This window comes from Pelmatolapia mariae, linkage group LG20 (assembly GCF_036321145.2).
Source record: "Pelmatolapia mariae isolate MD_Pm_ZW linkage group LG20, Pm_UMD_F_2, whole genome shotgun sequence".
NCBI lineage: Eukaryota > Metazoa > Chordata > Actinopteri > Cichliformes > Cichlidae > Pelmatolapia > Pelmatolapia mariae.
The window spans coordinates 25,501,493-25,524,531 of NC_086244.1; the positions used below are offsets into that span (position 1 = coordinate 25,501,493).

The 23,039-nt window shown below is 39.5% G+C and overlaps 1 protein-coding gene across 1 annotated transcript; it reads right to left on the reverse strand.

Moving 5' to 3' along the window:
• Positions 1-284: 284 nt before the first annotated feature.
• Positions 285-18,330, reverse strand: LOC134618058 (rho-related GTP-binding protein RhoA-D). Its single transcript, XM_063463257.1, has 5 exons — positions 18,214-18,330; positions 4,962-5,117; positions 3,016-3,136; positions 1,827-1,957; positions 285-1,701 (listed from the first exon to the last, which is right to left on the reverse strand). Exons 2-5 carry the CDS (start codon positions 5,115-5,117, stop codon positions 1,528-1,530), a joined length of 582 nt encoding a protein of 193 aa, XP_063319327.1. The 5' UTR covers positions 18,214-18,330; the 3' UTR covers positions 285-1,527.
• Between the last annotated feature and the right edge of the window lie 4,709 nt (positions 18,331-23,039).

The following is a 23,039-nucleotide window of genomic DNA, read 5'->3' on the forward strand; positions in this document are numbered from 1 at the left end:
ATCCCACTCCTGTTTGTAAAGCAGCTTCAATCAACATTTTCTCAAATTTTGTTGTGACATTTAAGACAGAGCCACTGGCCAGATATTAGCCCACGCCCACTCCAAGTGGAAGAACATCTTGCTTTTGTTATTGTGGCAAGATGAATATTTGTAAGCTTTAATACACAAACAATTTGATCTGGGCTCTTTCTGTACTTCTTTATTTTGGCTCTGAAGGAGAGACACATGCTTAAACTGTGGTGTTTCATTCCCCAATATGTTTTTTTATTCAAATTCTGTTTTACAGTTTTGTCACATTGGTGTAAAATCTCTTCAGCTTTACGGTTTTAGCTTAGGGCCAAAAGACATCACTGTTATTCTTAATCACCACCTTTGTCTACATTGTTTGGAAACACTTCTATCATCTTTAGGGGCTACTCAAGAGACACTGGTTTTTGCCTGTTCACAACTCAAAGAATGTCCACACAGTGACTAAGGGCTCCTGTACACCACGTAATGGTGTTTGAGCTGCTAATCTAGTTGTCAGCTACTTTTACACACAGAGTAGGCTGATGTTATACAATATTAATATGGCTGTATATTGTGTGCATTCATCCACAGTGAGTCCAGTACACAGTAATGCGAGATGACTGTATACTGGACCTCAAACAGTACAGGCAGGATGCAGGGCTCATCAGGGGGAAAGCTGTAGTGACGTCTGCCAGAGCCAGTGTGAGCACGACTGCGCATATTGTGTCCAAGACAATAGACTACTGTCTGCAGTGCCAGTTTAAGCCATCGCCATGGAGAAAGACAGAGACCAAGGTGCAGTCCAAAGCCTTTCCATACAGTCACTCCTGCATTACTTTATGTAGGTTTCAGTGGATTAATGAAGTGTGAACAGGCTCTAAATTTAGTCCTTTGTGTCAGAAGAGAAAGCTGTGGAAAACAGCACTCTGCTGACACAGCACTTGGTGAAATAGAACTTTTGGGGTCTAAAATAAATTGTTGTCTGACAAAAAAGATTAAGAATCAGGACTGAAGCTGATGTATAAAAGGAGACTAAGTGATACACACAGGTTGAAGAGAAGCAGAGGAAAACAGCAAAAGTAAAGCTGTGTGCAGCTCATAGCTGTGAGAGAAAGTCCACAAAACCCATCTCTGTAAACAAACATAACACAGTGGCCAATGCATGACATTTATAAAGTATATGCACATAAATACAAACATACATTCATACATATAAAAGTAAAGTAAGCGGGTTGGTCCTTCAAACAAGCTTGTGTTCTGGTAGAGAAAAAAAAAACAGGAAAGAAGCAATAACTAAGAGTGAGCTGCAGAGGAGGCTGCTTTAAAAAAAAAGAAAAAAAAGAAGGCTGATTTGTTTTGCTTTTAAACAGGTGTGTCAGTCTTTCATATTTGCCAGTGGCATATCTGCGTCTGTGAAGTCCATGGAAGCCATTGATTTAAGGTTTCGCTAGGTTTGCTCTGTGTGTCGGGGAGGGGGTAGTCCTCCCTCAGGTGCTGTGGCCAACACACTCTGGCTGTTCACAGAATCTGGCAGCCACCCCTCTTCTTACGCTTGCGCACCTGCAGTGCCGCTCTGGTCGCCATCTCAAACACATCCCGCACTCCGTCCTTGGTCTTGGCTGAACACTCCAGGTAGCCAAAGGCACTGATGCGGTTGGCCATGTCTCTGCCTTCTTCAGGCTTTACTGGTTCCTGGGTATCATATATAGAAAGCCAGTTAAAATTTCAGTGGTTGTGCGTGGACATTTATCTACTGAGTAATTTTGAGAGGAAATGTTTCCTTTAACACAAAAACCAAAACCCCCCAAATACAAGACCTGTTTCATCTTGGCCAGCTCTCTGCGTGTGTGTTCATCATTCCTAAGGTCCTTCTTGTTGCCCACGAGGATGATTGGGACATTGGGACAAAAGTGCTTCACTTCAGGTGTCCATTTCTCAGGAATGTTCTCTAAAAGAATAAAGAAAAATTCCATATATAAAAATCAGAGCATTAGTTTTGTACCAGGCCTTTTTCCTCCTATAAGGACAGTCACTAGTTTCCCTTGTGACTGTGCACAGAAAAAAAAAAAAATACCAAGAGGTCACTGAGAGCTAGTGTCACATACACAGTCGACAAAACAAGCAATTTTTCTCTGAACAGAGATTACATTTTGTGCTAGAGTAGGAATATCCTAAAGTATGGATGAGAAAATTAAAGACTGGCTGTAATGCTAAGTTACAACCCTTATTTTTGCTCTTCTAAAAGACATTTATAGTACTTCATGACTTTTGTCTTCTCTGTGGCCATGGCAATGTTAAAGGACTGACAACACAACAAAAGTAAACACAAGCATCCCACACTACCGGTTGCTCCACATATCTAACCAAGCCCAGAGACAGTGATGCTCTGCTAAGCTTTGCTTAACACCTAAGGACTATAAAAGAAGTTCCCTGCTGAGATTTTGAGGAGATGCTGAGGTGTTAGAGGAAACTGCATTTAAAAGCTGCGCCCAAAACCTCTCTGAAGAAATATATCCAAGTTTCCTGCATCTCATCCATAGTAACTGCATGTTCCTGATGCGCTGTAAACCCTCTCCAGTCCGTGCATACCCTTGTCCATGTCTACCATAGCAATCAAAGTTACAAAGGTCTGCTGATGCCCAGACTTCATTCCTCAAGTTCACTGGAAGAGCGACTGTAATCTTGTGTGTGCGTACATATTAATGCATCGTAATGCAGTTCAACTAGTCAAGTTATGACTTTTCCATGACAGTGGAAGATGGAATTTCAACAGCAGGTTACGATACCAATGAAATATGTGGGAAAACCCTTTGTAAGAAAATTTAGCCCCATGAGCAGATAAAATCTGGAACATTTCCCTGCCAGGTGACCTTTGTTGTGAAGTAATCTTACAAAAGAATAATACAACACTGTCTCAGGAACTTGGAGACTTTGCTTGTTGATTTCAGGAAAAATATCTTAACTGGGGCACAGCAATGAACTAAAACACTTTCACCGCCGCCTTACCTAAACTGTCGGGACTGTCTATGGAGAAACACATGAGGATTACGTCTGTGTCAGGGTAAGAGAGAGGCCTCAATCTGTCATAGTCTTCCTGACCTGCTGTATCCCACAATGCCAACTCCACCTGAGAGAGAGAGGAAGACAAAGAACAAAACATATGAAGCAAGCAGCTCCAACACAGAGCATATACTTGCTAGCATTAAAATACAAAAACAGAGTATAGACAACAAAAGAAATCCCATTGGACAGAGGGAGGTAAATAACTGAGAACAACTCATTCCTCCACTATCGGGCCTAAATAGCAAGTCTGCAGAGGTGGAGGTGGTTCCCACAGGATCTCAGCTGTTAATCAAGCTGTTAGAAATCCCTCAGAGCCTCGCTTGCTCCAGATAAAAGAAAACCCTTGCAAAAATCATTTGCGAGAGGTCAGCATGAGCTGTAGCTCTAGTTACAATGCAACCACAAGGAACTACAGAGGAATGTTTAGTACACACTAGCCTAGAAATGTCACTTCATGAGGAAATTATGGCTTTTTTTTAAAGTAAAAACTAAACTGTCTGAGGATTAAACTGCATTCTTCATGCATTTTATTCTTCTGCTGATTTAATTTGCAGTATTTTTTACTACTAATCACAGCTGGAGTACATCTTGATTGTACTCCAGAGTGCAACAACAGTATCTCAACAATTCTTCTGGGCTTTTCTTACATCTCACAAGTTTCTTGTTGGCTCACAAGCTTCTTAGCAAGATTGCCCAGACACAGCACTTACAGTCTACCACAGGAAGGGTATTTTCAATATTTAATGAGATATAACACGTAAACTGTTGTAAAATAAGCTATTTCAAACCAGGAAGAACCTCAGTCAGCTGCCTTTTGCTTCTATTACCAGTAGATGTCTCTCAGGAGTCAGGTTCCCAAGAGAAATCTTTTTTTCTTAGTAACGTTAACCATAACGTAATATAAGGTGTAAGTCAAACAGTGTGTTGTAAAATATTTCACTGCATCAAATAAAGTTGCTACATTTTAAATTCTTTGTGCCACAGCTGAGAGATGTCCATTACATTCAACCTATTGAAGTAAAAACCAGCTGATCCCCAATTTTACAGCACAGGAAAAAGGAACAGGAAACGGGACATTAGTCATGATGTATTAGGAGAGGGGTCCCGACCTTGCACAGGAAGGTGGCACTGATCCATTTCCTGTTGCTAGCTGGAGATCTGTGGCTTTATAACAATGAAATAGCACAAATATTCTCTCAGAGCAGGCACTTATTGCCATCAATCTTGATGGGATGTGGTCCACAATCAACAGGGTCAAAGAGTGTCACATAAACCTGCCTGTTCCAAGAAATAGCTCAAATTTGCTCTTAGATTCTGCACTTGTATAAAAGAGGAACAACATTGCACTCATACTCCGCAACAAGTAAAATGAACACCATTTAAAATATTATATAAGCAAAAGTACTTAAGTAGTAAGAGTAGGAGTAATACCTCTAATATAAAATGCCTCCTATTAATATTATCAATACATACACACCAGTGTAGTCAGTCTTTGCTCCTTTATTACAAAAGTATATCCTTATACTTTCATCTTCAAAACTACTGTTTAAATGGCACCATACGAGAAGCTTGGAGGGGAAATACTAAAAACTAACAAATGTCTTAAACAGTGACAAGGAGCTCCAAATAGATGCTGATGTTTTGTAAGAATCACAAGCCAAATGGCTGACAGCCACTGAGTTTAAAAAAAAAAAAAAAAGGAAAAAGAAGAAGAAGAAAAAGAAGCTTTTATTACCTTTCCAAACAAAAAATAAATGTCAAATGGAAACTAACCTCTTTTTAAGTGAAGTTATTACAAATACACAAATGTCACACTATTACTTCTATTTCAATAGTTTAAATTATTGATAGTCTTCAAACCGAAAACCGATATTTCAAATACGACGTACCTGTTTGGTATCAACTTCAATGTCAGCGATGTAGTTCTCAAACACAGTGGGGACGTAGACCTCTGGGAACTGGTCCTTACTGAAGACAATAAGCAGGCAGGTTTTCCCACACGCACCATCCCCAACTATCACCAGCTTCTTTCTGATTGCAGCCATCTACAAAACAGAACAGTTTGATTAGTAAACAAGTTTGTGATGATTAGTGAACTGGCGAGAATCAAGTGCTTTCAAACAGGGAAGGGAGGTGAAAAACAGAGAAAGAAACTAGAAATAGAAAGTGAGAAAGAAATGAAAAAAAAATTTCTGTTTTAGAGCTACAGCCTCTTTCCTGGGCTGAGAGGGAAGGGATGAGGACAAGAGCCACAGACTTGGGAATTTTGTCTCACAAAATCACCAAACACAAAGGTAAAGGAGAACAGATGTGCAGGGATTTGATTTCAGATGGATTTATATAAAGAGTTGTAAAGAGTACAGTACAGTACAAAATACTGACGCCAGTTTGCCTGCATCGCCTGCGGTCTACATGCTGCTGTACACTCATGACCTCTGTGCCACAATCACATTTATAATGATCTTTAACATGTCACTTCTACATCCCTGTGGCCAAGTGATATACAGCTCACACTGGTTTGGTCTGACACCTCTATACTGCACACATTTCTCTTCTCATCTCTTCTCTCATATCCCTGAAAGGTATATATTTGAGTGAAATGTGGCTAGTCAGAGACCAAGAGGGAGACAGAGAGAGAGCGCGAAAGCGATGGCCACACACACACACACACACACACACACACACACACACACACACACACACACACACACACACACACACACACACACACACAGATCAATAGCCATCTCCCACGGGCTGACAATAATGGAGGGAAGGCAGCCGGAGATGAGACAACGTACTGGCTGCCTGCCAGCAGCTTCAGCTTCCACCAGCCTCAAACTACCTGGACCAAGATTATGATCAAAACCTCTGCAATCACTCAATCTCACTCTCTCACACACACACACACACACACACACACACACACACACACACACACTTTAAGTAATAATTGATGAAAGATGTAATATCTCCCAATTATTTAAAGTAGTCACTTGAGATGATGAACCAATAAAGAACTATCACCAGATCTCCTGATTGTTTCTGTTTTATGACCTGCAGCACTATTTATTTATTTATTTTTTGCTGGTAAAAAATGAATGAATTCTACTTGCTCGACACCAAATATAATTTATAGTACCTGGTGAACACAGTCGGGAGTTTAGCTGTAAAGAGTCAGACATTTCCCTCAGGAGGCCAAACTAACACAAGAGAATGACCTTTGGACTTGGTGGAAGTTTTGTTAAATAACTGTTTTGCTACTTGAAAGGTGATAATATCTCTGGGCTTGTTTCCTCTACTCCCAAATGACCAAACAAGGGATAAGGCACACACAAGTAGAAATGAAAACTTGTGGTGATTAATAAGCAGAAATACACCTGAGCACACGTTTAAGCACTCATTAGCCTCTTTCACACAGAAATGGTGGTCTGTGTGGCTAAAAAGACCCCTCTTTATGTTGCCTTTGCTCATTCATACCAAACCAAACAAAAACAGCATAATGCCACTACAGTGCGTGCTTTTACATGGCATGCCAGCATCCCAGTATCAGAGGCATGACGCCCAAGTCCTTTGAGAAACAGGTCTGGGCACTTGGCAGCCATCTTGAAACGCCTCTGGGTTTTTAAAGCTTAACGACAAGTGTGTGTGTGTGTGTGTGTCTGGGAGTGTTAATTAATACTCTGCTGATTATTTCTGCAAATTACTTTCCGTTGAAGTTCTTTACTTTTACCGCCATCTTCCTGTTGCAGGATGTTTCCACAGACTTAAATGCCACACCTCTCATTATCTTTCACATGAGTGCCACCAGGAAAAGTGAGTGGAAAAGGCCAGTGACTCATCACTACTAATCAAAAGTCCTATCAAATACTCATATCATTGAAAATAGAATAATAAACATAAAAAAAGTTGTTTCCTTAAAAATGGTCTGTGGGTGGACCGCCATGTCATCGTGGACTCTAAACCTTCATGAAAGCTGAAGCTAATATTTTCTAATAGCTTCTGAAAGCCTACTTAAAATGAACCACTGACCCTGAACGAGCCTTCATTTTAGTCCTCCATCATGTTGTGGGCCTCAGTCATTCACCTCCCCTCGTGGGAATAACAGCTACTAATTTTTACCATGAGAATAAAAAGACGATTGTTCCGTTTTCTTTTTTCTCCTACACATTAAATCAGGACAGTGTGTTGTCAGTTTGTCTCTTGAGAGAGCCACCTGTTCTCTCTGATAGCAGGCTGCTGCTCCCCCATACATCATACTGTCACTGCCAGAGGGAAGACACACAAACTCATCCAGAAACACATGCACACGTGACTTGGAGCTACAGCGCAGCCCCAGAAAGCTTCAGAAAATGGGGCTAGTCCTGCAGATTTTGTGCTGTGATAAAATAATGCGGCATATTGATGATCGTGGCACTCAGAGCAGGCTCCCCACTGTGACAGTGGCAGCAAATGGTGCTTACTGGGGATAATGGCCCCTTTACTTTGCATTAATGTGTCTGTGTGTGCATACTGTGCCAGGACAAGGACAGGAGCAGGCACTACAAGGGCTTGTTCCCTAAATAAGAGTTACATATCGGTTGTGTTCCATTACCCTTAGATTGTGGATAGAAACAATTCACTTAAAACCCTCATACAATATTCATACCATACACTGTTATAAAATATTCACACATATAACATCTGCATTTTTTTCTCATGTATTATGCAAGATCAAAAGCGAATCAATGAACTAATACAACAGTAAGTAAATACTAATAACCAGATTGACCACAAGGGGAGTCTTCTCAGAGATAAGTAGTGAACTGAGGCTTCTTTCAGGAGGTAAGACAAGGAACTTTGATCAATTCATCACACCCTAAAAAGTTATTTATGTCATCCTTACATATTTAAATAACCGCCAAGCATTGCCTCTGCTATTATCAATCATCTTTCTCGTTTATCTTTTAGACTCCTTTAAGTGACTTCCTGGTAAGACACAACATGAGAGCAACTGATGCAGGAGAGGAAGAAGTGAAGATTGTGGGACTTCACCAGTTTTGTTATTTACCATCATTCTTCCTCATTGAGTTTCTTCCACTGGGTCATTTTCAATAAGCTTTACTGGAAACAGAGCAAACACAACCATTTTGTATTACAGTAGTAACATTGTCCATGCTGATCACTGCACAAAGGCCTCTCCCTGCTCCCGTATGGGTTCCTCCCATAGTTATGCATGTTAGGTTAATTGGTGTACTGCTTGTAGCTTTGAATGTACACGTGGCTGCATTTAAAACACTTAAAAAACTACAATGATATAAAACCACAACATTAACCTCATAAAAAGCAATTGCAAGAAATATCACCCTCAATCGCCTACAGTTTTATTGTAACACTCCATGTTATGCCATGTTCAAAAATCAGTAAGTGTGGCTTGGATGTGTCACATTTACAAGAATGGGATCCATGTCATGTTACAGTGGCCTTGCACCTTAAACACAAACATCAACTGTTAAGCTTTGGGTCCAAGTAAACTTTACTGCCATATTTGAGAAAAATTCCACTCAAGGCGCTCTTCATATATCACGTTTACAAAAAATGTGACCAATGTATGTCGAAATGCACTTGTGAATAACTGCACTGTAGCAAGCTGTGTGTGGTACTAAGACCACTGCTGAACAAGCTACACAGAGCCAAAGGCCGAGCTGAAGAAGAATGACAACATATCCTGAGTGATGAGCCATAGTGCACATGCAGCGACTGCCTAAGCACACGAGCCTCAAACAGGTCATATCAACGTGCGTGTTCACACGTGTCTTAGGATGAATGAGCCCGTCTTGCATAATATTTGCCCTGTGTGGAGTAGCAAAGGACAAAGTTCTCATTTCCCACACATGCAGCACAGATGCCGTTTTCTCCCTCATTTCTCCTCGCTGGCAGATTGTGACTTATATCTGCAGGGGTAACACATTAGCCAGTCTTGTTCACTTCAGGTGGTAGAGGTAAAAAAAAAAAAAACAACCCACAAAAATTGTCATGAAACACCAGGAGAAGGACTAAGACTAAAAAATAAATAAATTAAAAAAAAAATCTTCCTCTTCTTGAAGTATGGACTGACCTTTAATCACAAACTCAAGGCACTCAAACAACCCTACACATAGTACCCCATTTGATTTACTATCATGTACAGCAGAGGAGGCTAAGGTTTTAAGGTTTTTATATTATTTTATTTGGCTCACGATCTCAATTATTTAATGAACTGCATAAATCTCATCAATAAATCTATTACAACAACTTCCAAACCGCTCCAAATCAACGAAGCTAGATTATTTGTTGTGAAACAGTAAGGACAACACTAAATATAATGCAATGCAAAGATGTAAGTTATTGAACTGAAGACAGTGTGGCAGCCAAAAAAAACAAGAGGGCAAACAAATATTCTGAAAGACACGGACGCAGCAGAGATATTTCTGATCACAGCTTTCAGTGTGAAAGCAAAAAACGTTTTAGAAGGAATTTAATTTAGCTCATCATTCTTCACCAAAAGATCGTAATCATCTTCTGACCAGCTCACCCCAAACCTTTAAACATCATGAAGGTCTCTACAGCTTCTCTTTCAATAATAGCTACCAGGCTTGGCTCAATGTCACTGTTTTGGGGGTTTTCCATTTGGTGGTAGTACCTGGGACCAGGTACTTTTTTTTTTTTAGTACCTACTTGGCCGGGGTTTCAAGCAAGCTGAGTCGAGCTGAAAATGAGACATCAACAGACCGCATGCCACCGATTGACCACTCCTTCACAAGATTCAAACCTGCCATTTTTGGAACTAGGCAAACACACAAACCAACACTGTGCTTCAATGATGAGGTGCAGACGTTTACCATGGGTTTAGCAGACGGTATGCCATCACCTCGATGTCATCCATTGTTTGTTTTGTGTTGCATACAAATGACGTCACAGGATTTTTTGGGGCCGTGTTACTGTAATGATCCCACCCACATTGATGTGGTGCTCAACTGCAATGGAAAAGGACAGAGTACAGTAGAGTAGAGCCGAGTAGGTGCAAATGGAAAAGAGGCATAGATGGCACAGTGGATTTCAATTTCCTTCTCTTGATGTCTCGAGCGTGCCAGCTGCTGTATAACACCCTGCTGTGCTCTGTTGAAAAGCACAGCGCTGTGAGTGGGTGAAGCAACTGTGAAGCTGCATTTTGATTTTTGTTAACAGGCAGCTGTTTTGCGTAATTGGTACTGCGGAGTTCAGCACCATCAGAGCTGATATGGGTTAAAAAAAAAAAAAAAGCTTTTGTTTCCAGAGGAGCTTCAACTTTTAAATGATGACTATTTGAACATCAATATTTTATTCTTGCCACAACAAACATTTCTGTGTTCTACAAAACACATTACAAAAATCATCATAAACCACTTTAATGTCCATATAATGCTCATCACCTGTGTATATTATGCAGCTTCTGATTCATTTGAGCAAATTCATTCACTCTGCCAATGTAGCCAGAGTACCAAAAAATAACGAAGGGCTTTAACTTTACTAGACAATGATTAGGGCTGGATGACATATCAGCATGCATTCTTACAATGGATTTTTGAAAGAGTAAAGTCTAAGACAATATCATTTATATTGACATAGACTGATGCTGTTACATAAAGGTTTTTTTTTGTAAAACTGCGGCAGTGTTTGCATCTCTACTTCAATAAACTCTTCGACTTATGCAACCCCACCCCCACTCTCCATCCTCGTCATCTGCATGTCATCTCTAGAGGACATGCCCAGCGTGGGCGCAACAAAAAAATAATATCTCCAAGTTTGAAGATGTATGTTAACTTAATGATACAACAGCAAGTTCGTATAGACAACATACTGAGGAAAAAGTCACCCAGAGACATCAGTTCTGCTTCTTATAAGTTTTATATTTCAGGCTTCGTTAGGTCTGAAGTTTAGAGATGTGGGCTGCACATTTTAAGCTATACAGCAGTTAGCTTGACAGTTAAACTGTTGAACATAAAATACATTAATCACATTTAATGTGTCACCAATATCTCAAGCAGAGGACGTGAGGAATGCACACGTTCACCTCCCCTGCAGAAACATGCCACAGGCATTATCGTGCCTTGTACATTCCTGTTAGTCATGTCACCTGCCGGATGTCTTCCAAAATACTAGCTCACAACTCAGACTGAAGACCCAGAGAGTACACAGGCCCAAACAGGCAATCCAAAACTGGGGTGATTCAGGACAAATCCGTGAATATGACTGAAGATCTGTACAAACAATCCCACTTTCCATCAGGTCTGACACAGAAGCACAGGAAAAGGGAAGAAACATACTTGTTCTGAGTGCAAACAGAAAATTTTAAATTATGTGAGTGTCTGAACTTCCTGTTGTTCAGAGGTAGGGAGAGGATAGTCAATCTCTCATCTTCACCTAAAGAGACTACCAGCATCTGACCAAAGGCTGGAAAAAATATAGAATTAGTTGATCATAAAATAATCATTTTACTTGTCAGCAAGTCCTCCATGTGACCAGATTCATCTCCCATATTTTCCTTTTCCATGGAAAGCAGCACAGCACACCCATGTTAACTGTAAACTGACTGTACACTTCCAGGTGATGTATGAACAAACAGCTGTTAAAGAAAAATATTAACTGGGTATTAGCAGTTCACATTCTGACACAGTGGTTGGCCAAAGCTGCAAAGTGCATTCCATGTGATGATTAATGTCGGGTCACTAAGCGCTCACACACAGCCCTGTCTGACTGTGTAAAAATGTGGGAATCCATAAGCCATGAGGAATCTCTCACCTACTTTCAACACCCCTCACCCTTTTCTTCTAAACACACAACAGCCCTCTACCACCAGCATCTCTAACTTTCTTTCTGCCAAAAAACAAACAAACACATTTTCTAGGATCATTGATGTTTTTCAAGTCAATCTGAGGATTACTTTCTTGATTAATTGATTGATTAATTAATTGTGTGATGTCTGAAATGTAAACATGAAATTAAAGACAGCGAGAAACTTTGCGCTGCCACTGTGAAGACAAAACTAAGTTTCAGTGCAAAGGCAATCGGGGACTATCCGTCTACCTGCAGGGAGTGTATGCCATCGATGGAGACAGTGTACAAAGTATGTGGTACAACCAGTCTGTGGGCTACTCCTGTTTATACTGCCATTGGATTGTCAACTAGCTGTCGAGAAGAGTGATGTTATAACATAACAAAGAGTGTTAAAAACAATCAAAAGTGTCTGCTGCAGCCACTGTGTACACTTTTTCAAGCTGTATTATTATGATTATCATTATTATTATTATTATTTTTTTACATTTTTAAATATATTTTTAATCTTTAATAGGGTTTTTGTGCTTCTCCCATTCCTGGTGAAGTTGCATAGTCATCCACAACCAGTGCAGTTGGGATTTTGGAGGACTGCATGGCAGCACGTTTGCAATGTGTACAAACCTCTTTCTGTACACTGTCTTTGTGGAAACCCATATACAAACAAACAGAATTTTTGGTACTATAAATCACACATTAAGGAAAGGTACAAACAGGATTCAAAGCACATCACAAAACTACAGCTACATTCCAAAACCATAATAATTAAGTCAATTAACCTGTTCTCATAAACAACAACTCAAAAATGAAAATGAAAGTTGATTAATTACCAATCCCTAAGTCGGGCCATGTATAACGCTGATCAGCATTTTTCTTAAATTTCCTTAAAAATTGTCATTAAAAAACATTTACATTATTTTTTGCCAATCAACTAATCTATCAATCAAATGTGACATACTGATTATAAACCAAAGCACTAACAAACAAAGTCTAAATTATTGGTAGTCTAAATACAGCTGATATTTTGAACTGTGTCTTAAAAGAATAAGCACTTTCAGTATTACAACTGGCAATTTCAGATTGGATATTTTCTTTTTTCATTAATCTGCTTTGATGAATTCCTTTGTTAAAACAAACCCACCTGTAATACACAACATTCACATTCACTGGTTTTAAAGCCACTTCAAAAAACCAAGCACCTAGCCATGCAATTTGAAAGAACAGATCATTATAATGAGCTCACTAAATTTGAGTGGTGTACTATAACAGGATGCCACTGTTTCAACAACTCAGATTGTGAAAATTCTTCCCACCTTGATATTCCATGATCGACTGTGAGTGATTTTATTGCGAAGTGGAAGTGTTAAGGAACAACAGCAACTCAGCCGTGAAGTGGCAGACCATCTAAACCATTCTTAACATCAGCACAAAAACATGTGCCAGAAGCTTTATGGCACGGGTTTCCAGGATGAGTACCTCATCTTGGTAAAATGTGAAGGCAGCCCCAGAACTTTTATCCCTCGAGTCCATGTAGTTTGTCAGTCATTCAGGTCATGGTAGTAAGAGCTAGGAAAGAAATTGACTGGACTTCTTTAAGTTTTGTAAAGACATTTTCCCCTCTCAGTTCTGAACTGAAGAAGCATCTTGTATTAGAGGTAAATTGTCTTCATGTTGAGTCACTTTCCTTCCAAGCTACTTAGACTTTTATCTCTAGAGTATATCCTAATATACTGGTCAGCTACATATCTTTTTTTTCCATGGAAAAAAAAAAGGAGAAACTTGTTTTTCTCCCTTGAATTTCAGTTAGAGAAATTCCAACAAGGAAGTTAAAGCCAAGCTAACATTTTCAAGGTTGAATCAAACTTAAGAGCAGAAGTGACTGCTCAAGATCCAGGCCAGGGAAGGAGCTAAAGTCAGAGAACCTAGCTGGAGCCCAAAATAGGACAGAGCCATTGAGACTCACCCAACCCAATTTATCACAGTGCACACAACTCGGCTGAGAGCAGAGGACGAAAGAGAGAAATATCACACAGAATCATCCCTTCACCCGCCTCTTGGTTGCAGTACAAACAAAAGTCAGAAAGCTGGAGGGAGGGAGGAAAGGAAAGCGAAGCACTGTGGTCAAAACTAGAACACGAGTTGCTGCAACAGCAAACGATATGGAGAAACTTAAAAGCATTAAAGTGCAGTAACGAGGACTTTGATTAATATTCCATGAGTATCAAATAAACAAATCTTTGAATTAGTCATGGGCTGTCTTGGGAAAATAGCTAATCAGGACTTGGATAGAAATGAGGAATGCATTTTCGCTTTCCAAGATTATAAAGTGTGCATATGCACATACACGCACCACCTCAGCTCGGCGTGGTGAAGGAACAGACTTGATTGCACCCTGTTCATAACTCTGTTTGCTCTTTTAGCTCCTCTCTTCTACCCATCCTCCTCCAGGCTCTTGTTCTCAATCAGCCCTCATCTCATCCCATCCCTCGCGTTCTCCCTCTCTCTGTGTTGCAGTGTGATGTCACCATCAGGGAGCTAATGTTGCATATCCTTAGGGCGCCGCATCCCTGCTTCTTTCTGATTCACACACACAGCACAAATGAAATCTGAAAACGAAAGCTGACACACATGTGCACAGCCTCTATGGAGTCAATCCTCCAACTGTGTCTCTCATCTGTCCTGTCAGCCTGTGAAGCTGTGTGAGAAGCGAGTGCACTTTATCGAATCTAGCACTGAATCTGAATCCTTTGAAATAGCTCATCAAATCTTATTAGGTTTAGCCATCAACAGTTGGAAGTAATTGAAGGCGAAAAGAACTACAAACCAACTACAAAGGCATGATCTTTAGTGGCTGACAAGAATAATCAAAAACATTTTTTTTACACTGTCTGAAAAGATGTATCCAGTTAATAGCTGCAGTCCAATTAGGCTAAAAACTAAAGTGCCAATTGCACAACTATTAGGATTGAAAGAATATAAACTGAGGGTTGCAAAGAACAATTATGTTCATTATTGATTTTCAAGATTAGTCCATAATTTTTTTCCAATGCAGTGTAAAGAGGACTTCTTTAAAATGGCTTTTTTTAATGCAGTCAGTACTACATAAGACGGGGAAAAAACCCCCAGCAGAAATCAAAACTGATAACTGGTGACACCAACTTAAAGCATTTACCAAAGAGCAGCCAAACTTTCTGCTGGAGCAAATACAGTGTCAATCCAAGCAATTTCCCAAAGGGAATCTTGACTCAACATGGAACAGGCTACAAGAGTCTGAGAGAGTAGTACTTCTGAAGTCTGTCAGAAGAAAAAAAATGTTTACATTATCCTTTTAAGGCTTCCTGAAACCTCAAACCCCAAGATCCAAACAGGAAACACTCCCAGACTTTTTTTGCTCTTTTTTTGTCTGCATGCTGCCCATGTGTGGTACACCCCACATCCAACGGATGCAATCTTCCATGCAGCCATGCTTGTCGATTGCAGACAAATGACTAGAAAACTGAAAAACATATGTGCCTAAAGGGATTTTTTTTCATCAGTGTGTAAAACAAGCTCCAGTTTGATCAGTTTCCAGAAAGACTGGCTTTCTTGGAAATTGCTACTAATGGAAGGTGGCCCATTCTAATACTTTGAAGATCTATAAGCACATCAGCTGATAAACACCTATGGTTTTAACAACCTTCTAACTCCCCATAGAAAGGAAAAGAGATCAAATCTCAGCACTCAAATCTAAACAAACCCTCCCATTTTTTAGCACCAACTTCCTAAATCTTTGCGTTTTACGTTTTTATTGAGTGCTAGTAGTGTGCTTCCTAAAGGTTAGGTGGCCGCAATCAATCGTTGAAAAGTAAAAATACAGCAGAGCAGGTCAGTCAAATGCCAAGAGGAACAAAACGAGGTGCAAACACCAGGGTGAAAGGACCTCTGGCTATAAAGGCATACATGCAGCTTTTGATCCACATTAGTCTTTCATGAAAGCTTTCATGACCTACAAAGCTATTCAGCTGTCTGTCTGGCCTCAATACTGGAAAAAGAAGACAAAAGGTCACATACTAAAAAAAATAAATAATAAATGGATCTTTGGCAGTTCCATCAGTTGGAGACAATGTCTTATTTTTATAGGAAATACAAAATAAACAAAGTCCTCTGTAAGTATTTTAGGACAACTTAAATCCTATACATAGAACAAGGCCTGTTCCAGTAATAGTTAAGGCCTAATGAACGTGTAGTTGTCCATTTGTTTTTTTACTCCCCCTCAAGTCGAGCTTTTCTGCCGTAAACAAAACTGATGAGCGACTGGAGTAAATGTGAAATTTTCTCATTGGCTAATGATTTGCGACTAATCCTCACTTGCGACTCTAATAACGACCATATTATCCAACTTATTTTTTTATTCAGTATAAAATGAAACTAGCAGCCAAGACCATAAAGACATAAGAAAAGTGTTAACTGAGGTCACATGTGAAGGGAGCCGAAGACTTATTTCCCATAGATGTCTATACAACCGAAAGTCTCTCGGCAGCCAGACGAGTCGCCCCCTGCTCACTACGAAAAAAAACAACAACAAAAAAAAGACAGTTCAAGGCACTTCTCAAACCCAGAAGCTATATCCCTCTTTTACACTGTCTATGCTTCTGATTAATTAGTGGATTGGGTAACCAGTCGATCGACAGAAAATTAATTAGCAGCTAAGTTTGATTTATCATCCTCATTCAAGCAAAAACAATAAGCATCAACATGGCTCTTTGCATGCAACATTTTACAGACCAAACGATTAATCAAGAAAATAACTCTCAGCTTAATCAGTAATGAAAATACCGCTAAGGATGCCTTTACTGCCTTTGCCTTTGTAGCTGGTTATTATATTTACACTGCTTAAACTCTTTGTGGAATCTTTGCTGTGATTAATGACGCAATATAAACAGTAAGAAATATGTGTAATCTGGGTTAGCATGTTTATCCAGCGCATTATCGGAAAACCTTGCAATGCATTAATTAATGCTATGTTTTAACTTCATAATATCTGTATGGATACCTGTGTGTGTGTGTACTCTTTCCTGTGTGCATTCAATAGTATATCCACTCCATCATCTACAACAATATCCCTACTTTTTCAGCCCTAACACTGTGGATTACATCTCGTCACACAGCCACATCCTTTAATACATACCTCAGATCGGGGATTTCCTTTACATTTCCCTGCACTGCACTGATTTTGTTTTGCTTGTTACACTGGGCAACACTTTCACTTCTGTCCACTACCTGCTGGGTCAGCAGTTCTGCTAAAAAAATGCACATATATATATTACATCATTCTTCCACAAAAATATTTTCATGTTGCAATCACACACGCGCGCGCAGTGGACAAACCGAGAAGACCCGTTTTCGAGGACTCTTCACGTGCAACATCCTGAGTGAGCGCGTCAGCCTCGAAAGATGGGAGCAGCTGAGTTGAAGAATAGCAGAGTTTTGCAGGTTTGACTCTGGCGCAGTCCCAAATACCGGCAGTGCAGTTTTGTTATGGTGAACATGCCAAGACAAGGGAACAAGTCGCTGTTGAGATGTGAGGGTCTGCGCTACAGAAGCCGAGCAGCACAACAAGGGTGTGGTGACTACCAGAGAGGAATTTCCTCGGGACAGACGAATGTATTCTTTTGGGTTTTTTTTTAACAGTTTGGTTTTTTTTTAGTTCAGGTGAAAAGGACAGACTTCTGTCACCAAATAATAATAATTACATTTTTTTAAAAGCCACACAGTCGGTATCATGTATTCGAATAATTAAGCTTTCCGAGTATTCCTGCCTAAAAGAAATAAAGAAAAAACAAAAACAAAAAAAAAACATTTTGTTCCAGCTTACTGGCCAAACAGGTTCTCAAACAGAAAGAAGTTTTTCACAGCAATTAAAGACGGGCTCTAAGGCTCCACAGTTAAAGTCCATTTAGTTAAATTGCGCAAGTATCGAGTGGGTAGATAGGCAACAACAATATCTTCTTTAGGATATGGTTGGAGAAAAACAAACAGGTGTGTCCTCCGTGTGTCCTTCTCCTTTGCCCCATTTTAAACATAATAATAATAACAATAATAAACGAACAATAATAACCTTAAAGACTGCTGGAAAACTTCTAAACAAGTAACAGGTTTCAACTCACCGAGGTGCTGCTGGAATCTTAAATGACTAAGGTTAGCTATCCACTCGAAGCGGTGCTGCTTCTTAACTACTTTTCCTTTTAGTCTCAAGCGCTTTATTCACTCTAGATGGCTCTCGGAGCTCCAGCCGAATAAGCGTAAGTATAGAAGCATTTATTTCCTTACCTCTCTCTCAGAAGTGTCCTCTCAAAGTAGCGAAGAGCTCCGTGTTTCCCCTCCTGTGGTCGCCCTTTTTCCTGAGGAGCCGTAATCAGAGTGAACGGCCGAGAAGCAGCCTACAGATAACTGACTAGACCCTCCCTCTCAGGTGCATTCAAAGACCGCTCGGAAACTCAAAGTTCTTCGTTTCTTAACTGAGTTTTGGTTTCAGGTTCAGGAGTGTTTTGACTACCTGCTATTTTCTCAACAAGCTTGTTTTCGCCACTTGAAAAATAAAAGCAAACTATAACTATCATAATTATGTATAATTATCACAAATTTGTCACAAAATCGACTGTCTAACTCAAGGTTCTGAGAAAATAAGACGAATGGGAAGAGCAAATTGAAATTTTGAATTATAAGGTAGAAACTTTGAATTAATGACTTGAAATTTTGACTTATGGGTGGCAAAACAACCAACCAACCAACCAACCAACCAACCAAACAAACAAACAAACAAACAAACAAACAAACAAACAAACAAACAAACAGGAAAAGCTTCTGGTGGAAACAACTTTCCACAATGTTGTGTGTGCAAGACAGTAGAAATGCCATTTCCATTGTTTCTTCTTTTATTTAGTAGATGGTAAAGTATATAAAATTCCAAACATAATATGTATATTTTTCTTATAAATTTACAAACTACACCATTTGGCAATGCAGGCAAAAGCCAAATCTTATACAATGTGTCAATGTATACTCCATGCAACATAATACTCAATGTGGCTGCCCCTATTTTCAAATGGGAACAAACAATGATGCAAGCTGTATTAGTGGTTCACATCACTTTACTGTACTGCAAAAAACAAAACAAAACAAAACAAAACAAAAACTCTTGCATCTCTATGGCGAAAATCAGACACTTTCAGCAGAGAGTGAGACACTGCATTCTTCTCACTCTAACTGCACTTGAACATCGCACAGTTTGTTCGGGTGCCACCGCCTGCACGCTATTGGCTGAACGGATTTAACCGTTAAATGGGCCCTCCCCTTTACGGTTAAAGAATAATGACATCATTTATATAAAGATTTTGTTTTCTTGTTTGTTTTTTATGGATATATTAAGTCTTCATTTTAATCTGCTGTCATTATTATTATGTCCCCTCTGGTGCAGTCTAAGAAAGTGGACTTTGACCCAAGTTATTTTCTCCCACAGTGCAACAGGAAATCACACAAGAGGGATTTAAGCTTTTTAACATGCCATTCCCTCAGTGAGGTCGCAAGTTCATTCACCCCAGGGTGCAGTACGCTGTGAAAACACAGCACGAGCTCTGGGGTAGGGTGAACATTTCACCTACAGTATGAGCATTATTAACCCACAATAGCCTATTATAAGCACCCACAATCATATCATAACAGTTCTTTAAAAGTCACATTAGGGAGTTTAATGGTACCCAAAGAGAAATAGCTGGAAGCAAATTTCTGGTGCATTAGTGTAAAAAACAAAGACTTAGTTGTTGAAACGTTGGAACCACAAGCCTCAACAAGATGCAGTATGTAATCTGGACAGCTCTCTGCAGTTTCCATGGCAATACCCACATACTGTAGTTTCAAATATAACGGTACACATTGGCACCTCCCCGTGCCACAGAGTACTGATGCTATTTCTGTAGGTTGTCCGGAAGGGGAGCTGCTGCTGGCTGATGTGTGATTACATGAGGAAGATGCGTATTTGAGATGGAGCCACAGTTTGTAAAAGGAAAGCTGCAAACAGATTTACATGTTTGCCTCCAGCTGTTTCTCCACAAACTGCTATTATGACCCATGCTAAATGGTTCATCTTGTAGTGTAATGTCTTTTGAGATGATGGTACTTTGGATGCAGCAGTCTAGTGCTGAGAGGGCCTCCCCCCCCCCCCCCCCCCCTTCTTTTTTTTTGAATAGGCACACCCAAAGTCTGGTAGGATCTAAAGGAATCAAAGATTTGCCGTTTTAAAGCTTAAAGTCAAGTCATTTGACTGGTGAACTAAATTTGCTCAGATCTTTTATTTAGTGTGAGTTCGTGTTGTTAATTCGCTTTGACAGGGCTAAGTTTTGACATTTAAAATACCTTTATACCCCTGCCAGACTATAAACTGCTCCATAAAACAGAAAGAAGCTTTATAGTTTGCAGTAAATCATGAGGCAGGAATAGATGGCACACATATTTCTTTGGATTAATCATGATAACTGACCCTCCATTTAACAACTGAGAGCCAAAGTCACAACATCGACAAGCTTCAGAGGCGTTACTGAATTTTGACCTCTGCATCTAGAAGCACTTCTTCATTTTTTAAATGTGACAGCAAAAACAAAAACAAAAAAAGGAAAAGAAAGAAAAAAAAAGAACTAGCAGCAACTCAAATAAAACATGTCAACATTAACAACAAGGCTATAAAAACTCTGTTCTCTAAACACCAGCAGGATCTGCTGGCTGCAATAAAATAAATATTGAGTATTCGTTGCTGTTATGGACCCGAAATAATCACTGAACAGTGGTATGGATTATAATTGGTATTTCCAGGAAATAATGCCACTGTTGAGTCTGACCAAAATACAGAAAAAAGTAAAAACAATTACATTAAAGGGCATTCACATATGAGCAATGATCCCAGAGTGTGTCAGACACTTAACAGTAATCTTAATGCCCTTTACACTGGTATAAATCTCCACATGTGAGTTACCTCCACATGTTAGGCTGGTGTGTGTGTGTGTGTGTGTGTGTGTGTGTGTGTGTGTGTGTGTGTGTGTGTGTGTGTGGCGTACCAATGTGTTGTCTTTAAATGTGCTTTAGAAATAAATTTGGATTGGATTGGAAAGGGAGTGAAAGAAAAGCCAAAGGAAAACTTCTGCTTTTGTGTGTGTGTTTGTGATGAACAGTCAAGACACACATCTTGTGTCAGACAATAAAAAAACAAGCCTTAGCTGAGCTTCATCTGCAGTGTCCAGTATCACCAGCATAGATTGTTGCTCATCCCAGCTCATTCTGAAAGACAACAGAGGGGAAAATCTAACCACAGTACTAATAGTTAGCTCATACATTGTTACTAAAGGTCATTAATTTGGCCAAAAATGGTGTCATGAAACTGATAGTTACATGTCTTATGTTATTACAGTTGCATCACTGTCTACTTGACCCTCTGGATCGTGAGCCAGCTTTTATAGGTTACATGCAGATTTCAGTCTTTCTTGTACCAACAAGAACTAAGTTACACAAGTCATGAACTGTTTGAATGTTAAATGAAACTAGAAAAAATTGCATTTCCTGCGAAAATGCTGTGTGGATGCCTTATTGCTGAAGCTGTCTGCTCAAAAAGTGAAAAAGATGAAAAGTTGCAAAAAGTTGTATGGTGGTGAAAAAAAACAAAGTTTCACCCTGAGTAGGATTCGAACCTAGCCCTGCCAGACTCAGAGCAACTACTCATCTCACTGACCCAAACTCGTTTACACAAAGAAGAGGTGGACAGCCTGACAATTCTGCTGGAATGAGCAGAAGCTGCTGAGAATTGTGCTGATAAGAGGTGAAAAGGCTGAAAATTGTGCAGAAAAGAGGTGAATCAGCAGAATTTCTGCAGAAAAGAGGCAAAGAAGCAGAAAGTTGCGCTAAAAAGAGGTGAATCAGCAGAGTTTCTGCTGAAAAGAGTTTTTTTTTCTGAAAACAGCCAAAAAACCTGGAATTTGTGCTGAAAAGGGGTGAAAAAAATGAAAATTTTGCTAAAAAGTGGTGAGGAAGCTAAAGTATACCACATCAAAGTATTTGTGGCAAAACATAATATTTCTGCCATATTGTGGTATTTGTGCAACAAAAGTTACTACATTACAACATGAATACGGATTAAAGATGAAAGAAACTGGCAACAAATTCCTCCACTACAAACCAGTCTGATACCACTGTGCAGTGTTCACGTTTACTAAGGCACTACCCAAAAGGCGCCACAAGAGGGCACTCCAACACAAGAGATGACCTATGTACACTGATGCACTTAGTAACAGTCAGCCTCCTACTTAGCCACTACGTAATACAGCGGAAATACAGTAGCAGAAATACAATGTTTTTGCAGAAACACTGTAATTTCACTCAAATACTATGAAATAGCAGTAATACTATGATTTGGCAGAAATACTATGTTTCAGTACAAATACTATGATTTGGCAGAAATACTATGACTTAGAAGTAATACTATAACAAAAGGGATTCCTCAAAATACTATGAAATTGCAGTAATTCTATGATTTGGCAGAAATACTGTACTCCGTACAAATACAATGCTTTGGTAAAAATACTATATTTTGATTTGAACTCTATGATTTGAAAAAGATGAAAGCATTGAAAAAGGTGAAAAGGCTGAAATGAGCAGAAAAGAGATGAATCAGCAGAATTTCTGCTGAAAAGAGGCAAAGAAGCAGAACGTTGCGCTCAAAAGAGGTGAATGAGCAGAATTTCTGCTGAAAAGAGGCAAAGAAGCAGAACGTTGCGCTGAAAAGAGGTGAATGAGCAGAATTTCTGCTGAAAAGAGGCAGAATTTCTGCTGAAAAGAGGCAGAAGGTTCTGTATGTAGAAAAAGAAACACGATGAACCATGTGTGAAATAAATAAAGAAATGAAATGAAAGAACAACCTGATTCTGCTCAAATTCACCAATCAGAGCTATTGCCTCTGTCTGCTTCATTAGGCTGGGTACTTGTATGTATTTCGGTCCATATTAGAAAAGCTGCTAAAATTATAAAACTTTGCAGAATTGTAATAAATGATCAATATAAATGACAGGTCTGTGATAGTGTTTAAATTTGTAATGAAAAAAAAATGTTGAAGCAAG

Coding starts and splice junctions, on each gene's coding strand:
- LOC134618058 (XM_063463257.1), bottom strand. CDS start 5,117: ATGGCTGCAATCAGAAAGAAGCTGGTGATAGTTGGGGATGGTGCGTGT. Junction 3,137..4,961: donor TTGAAGTTGATACCAAACAG/GTACGTCGTATT, acceptor TCTCTCTCTCAG/GTGGAGTTGGCATTGTGGGA. Junction 1,958..3,015: donor AGACAGTCCCGACAGTTTAG/GTAAGGCGGCGG, acceptor TTATTCTTTTAG/AGAACATTCCTGAGAAATGG.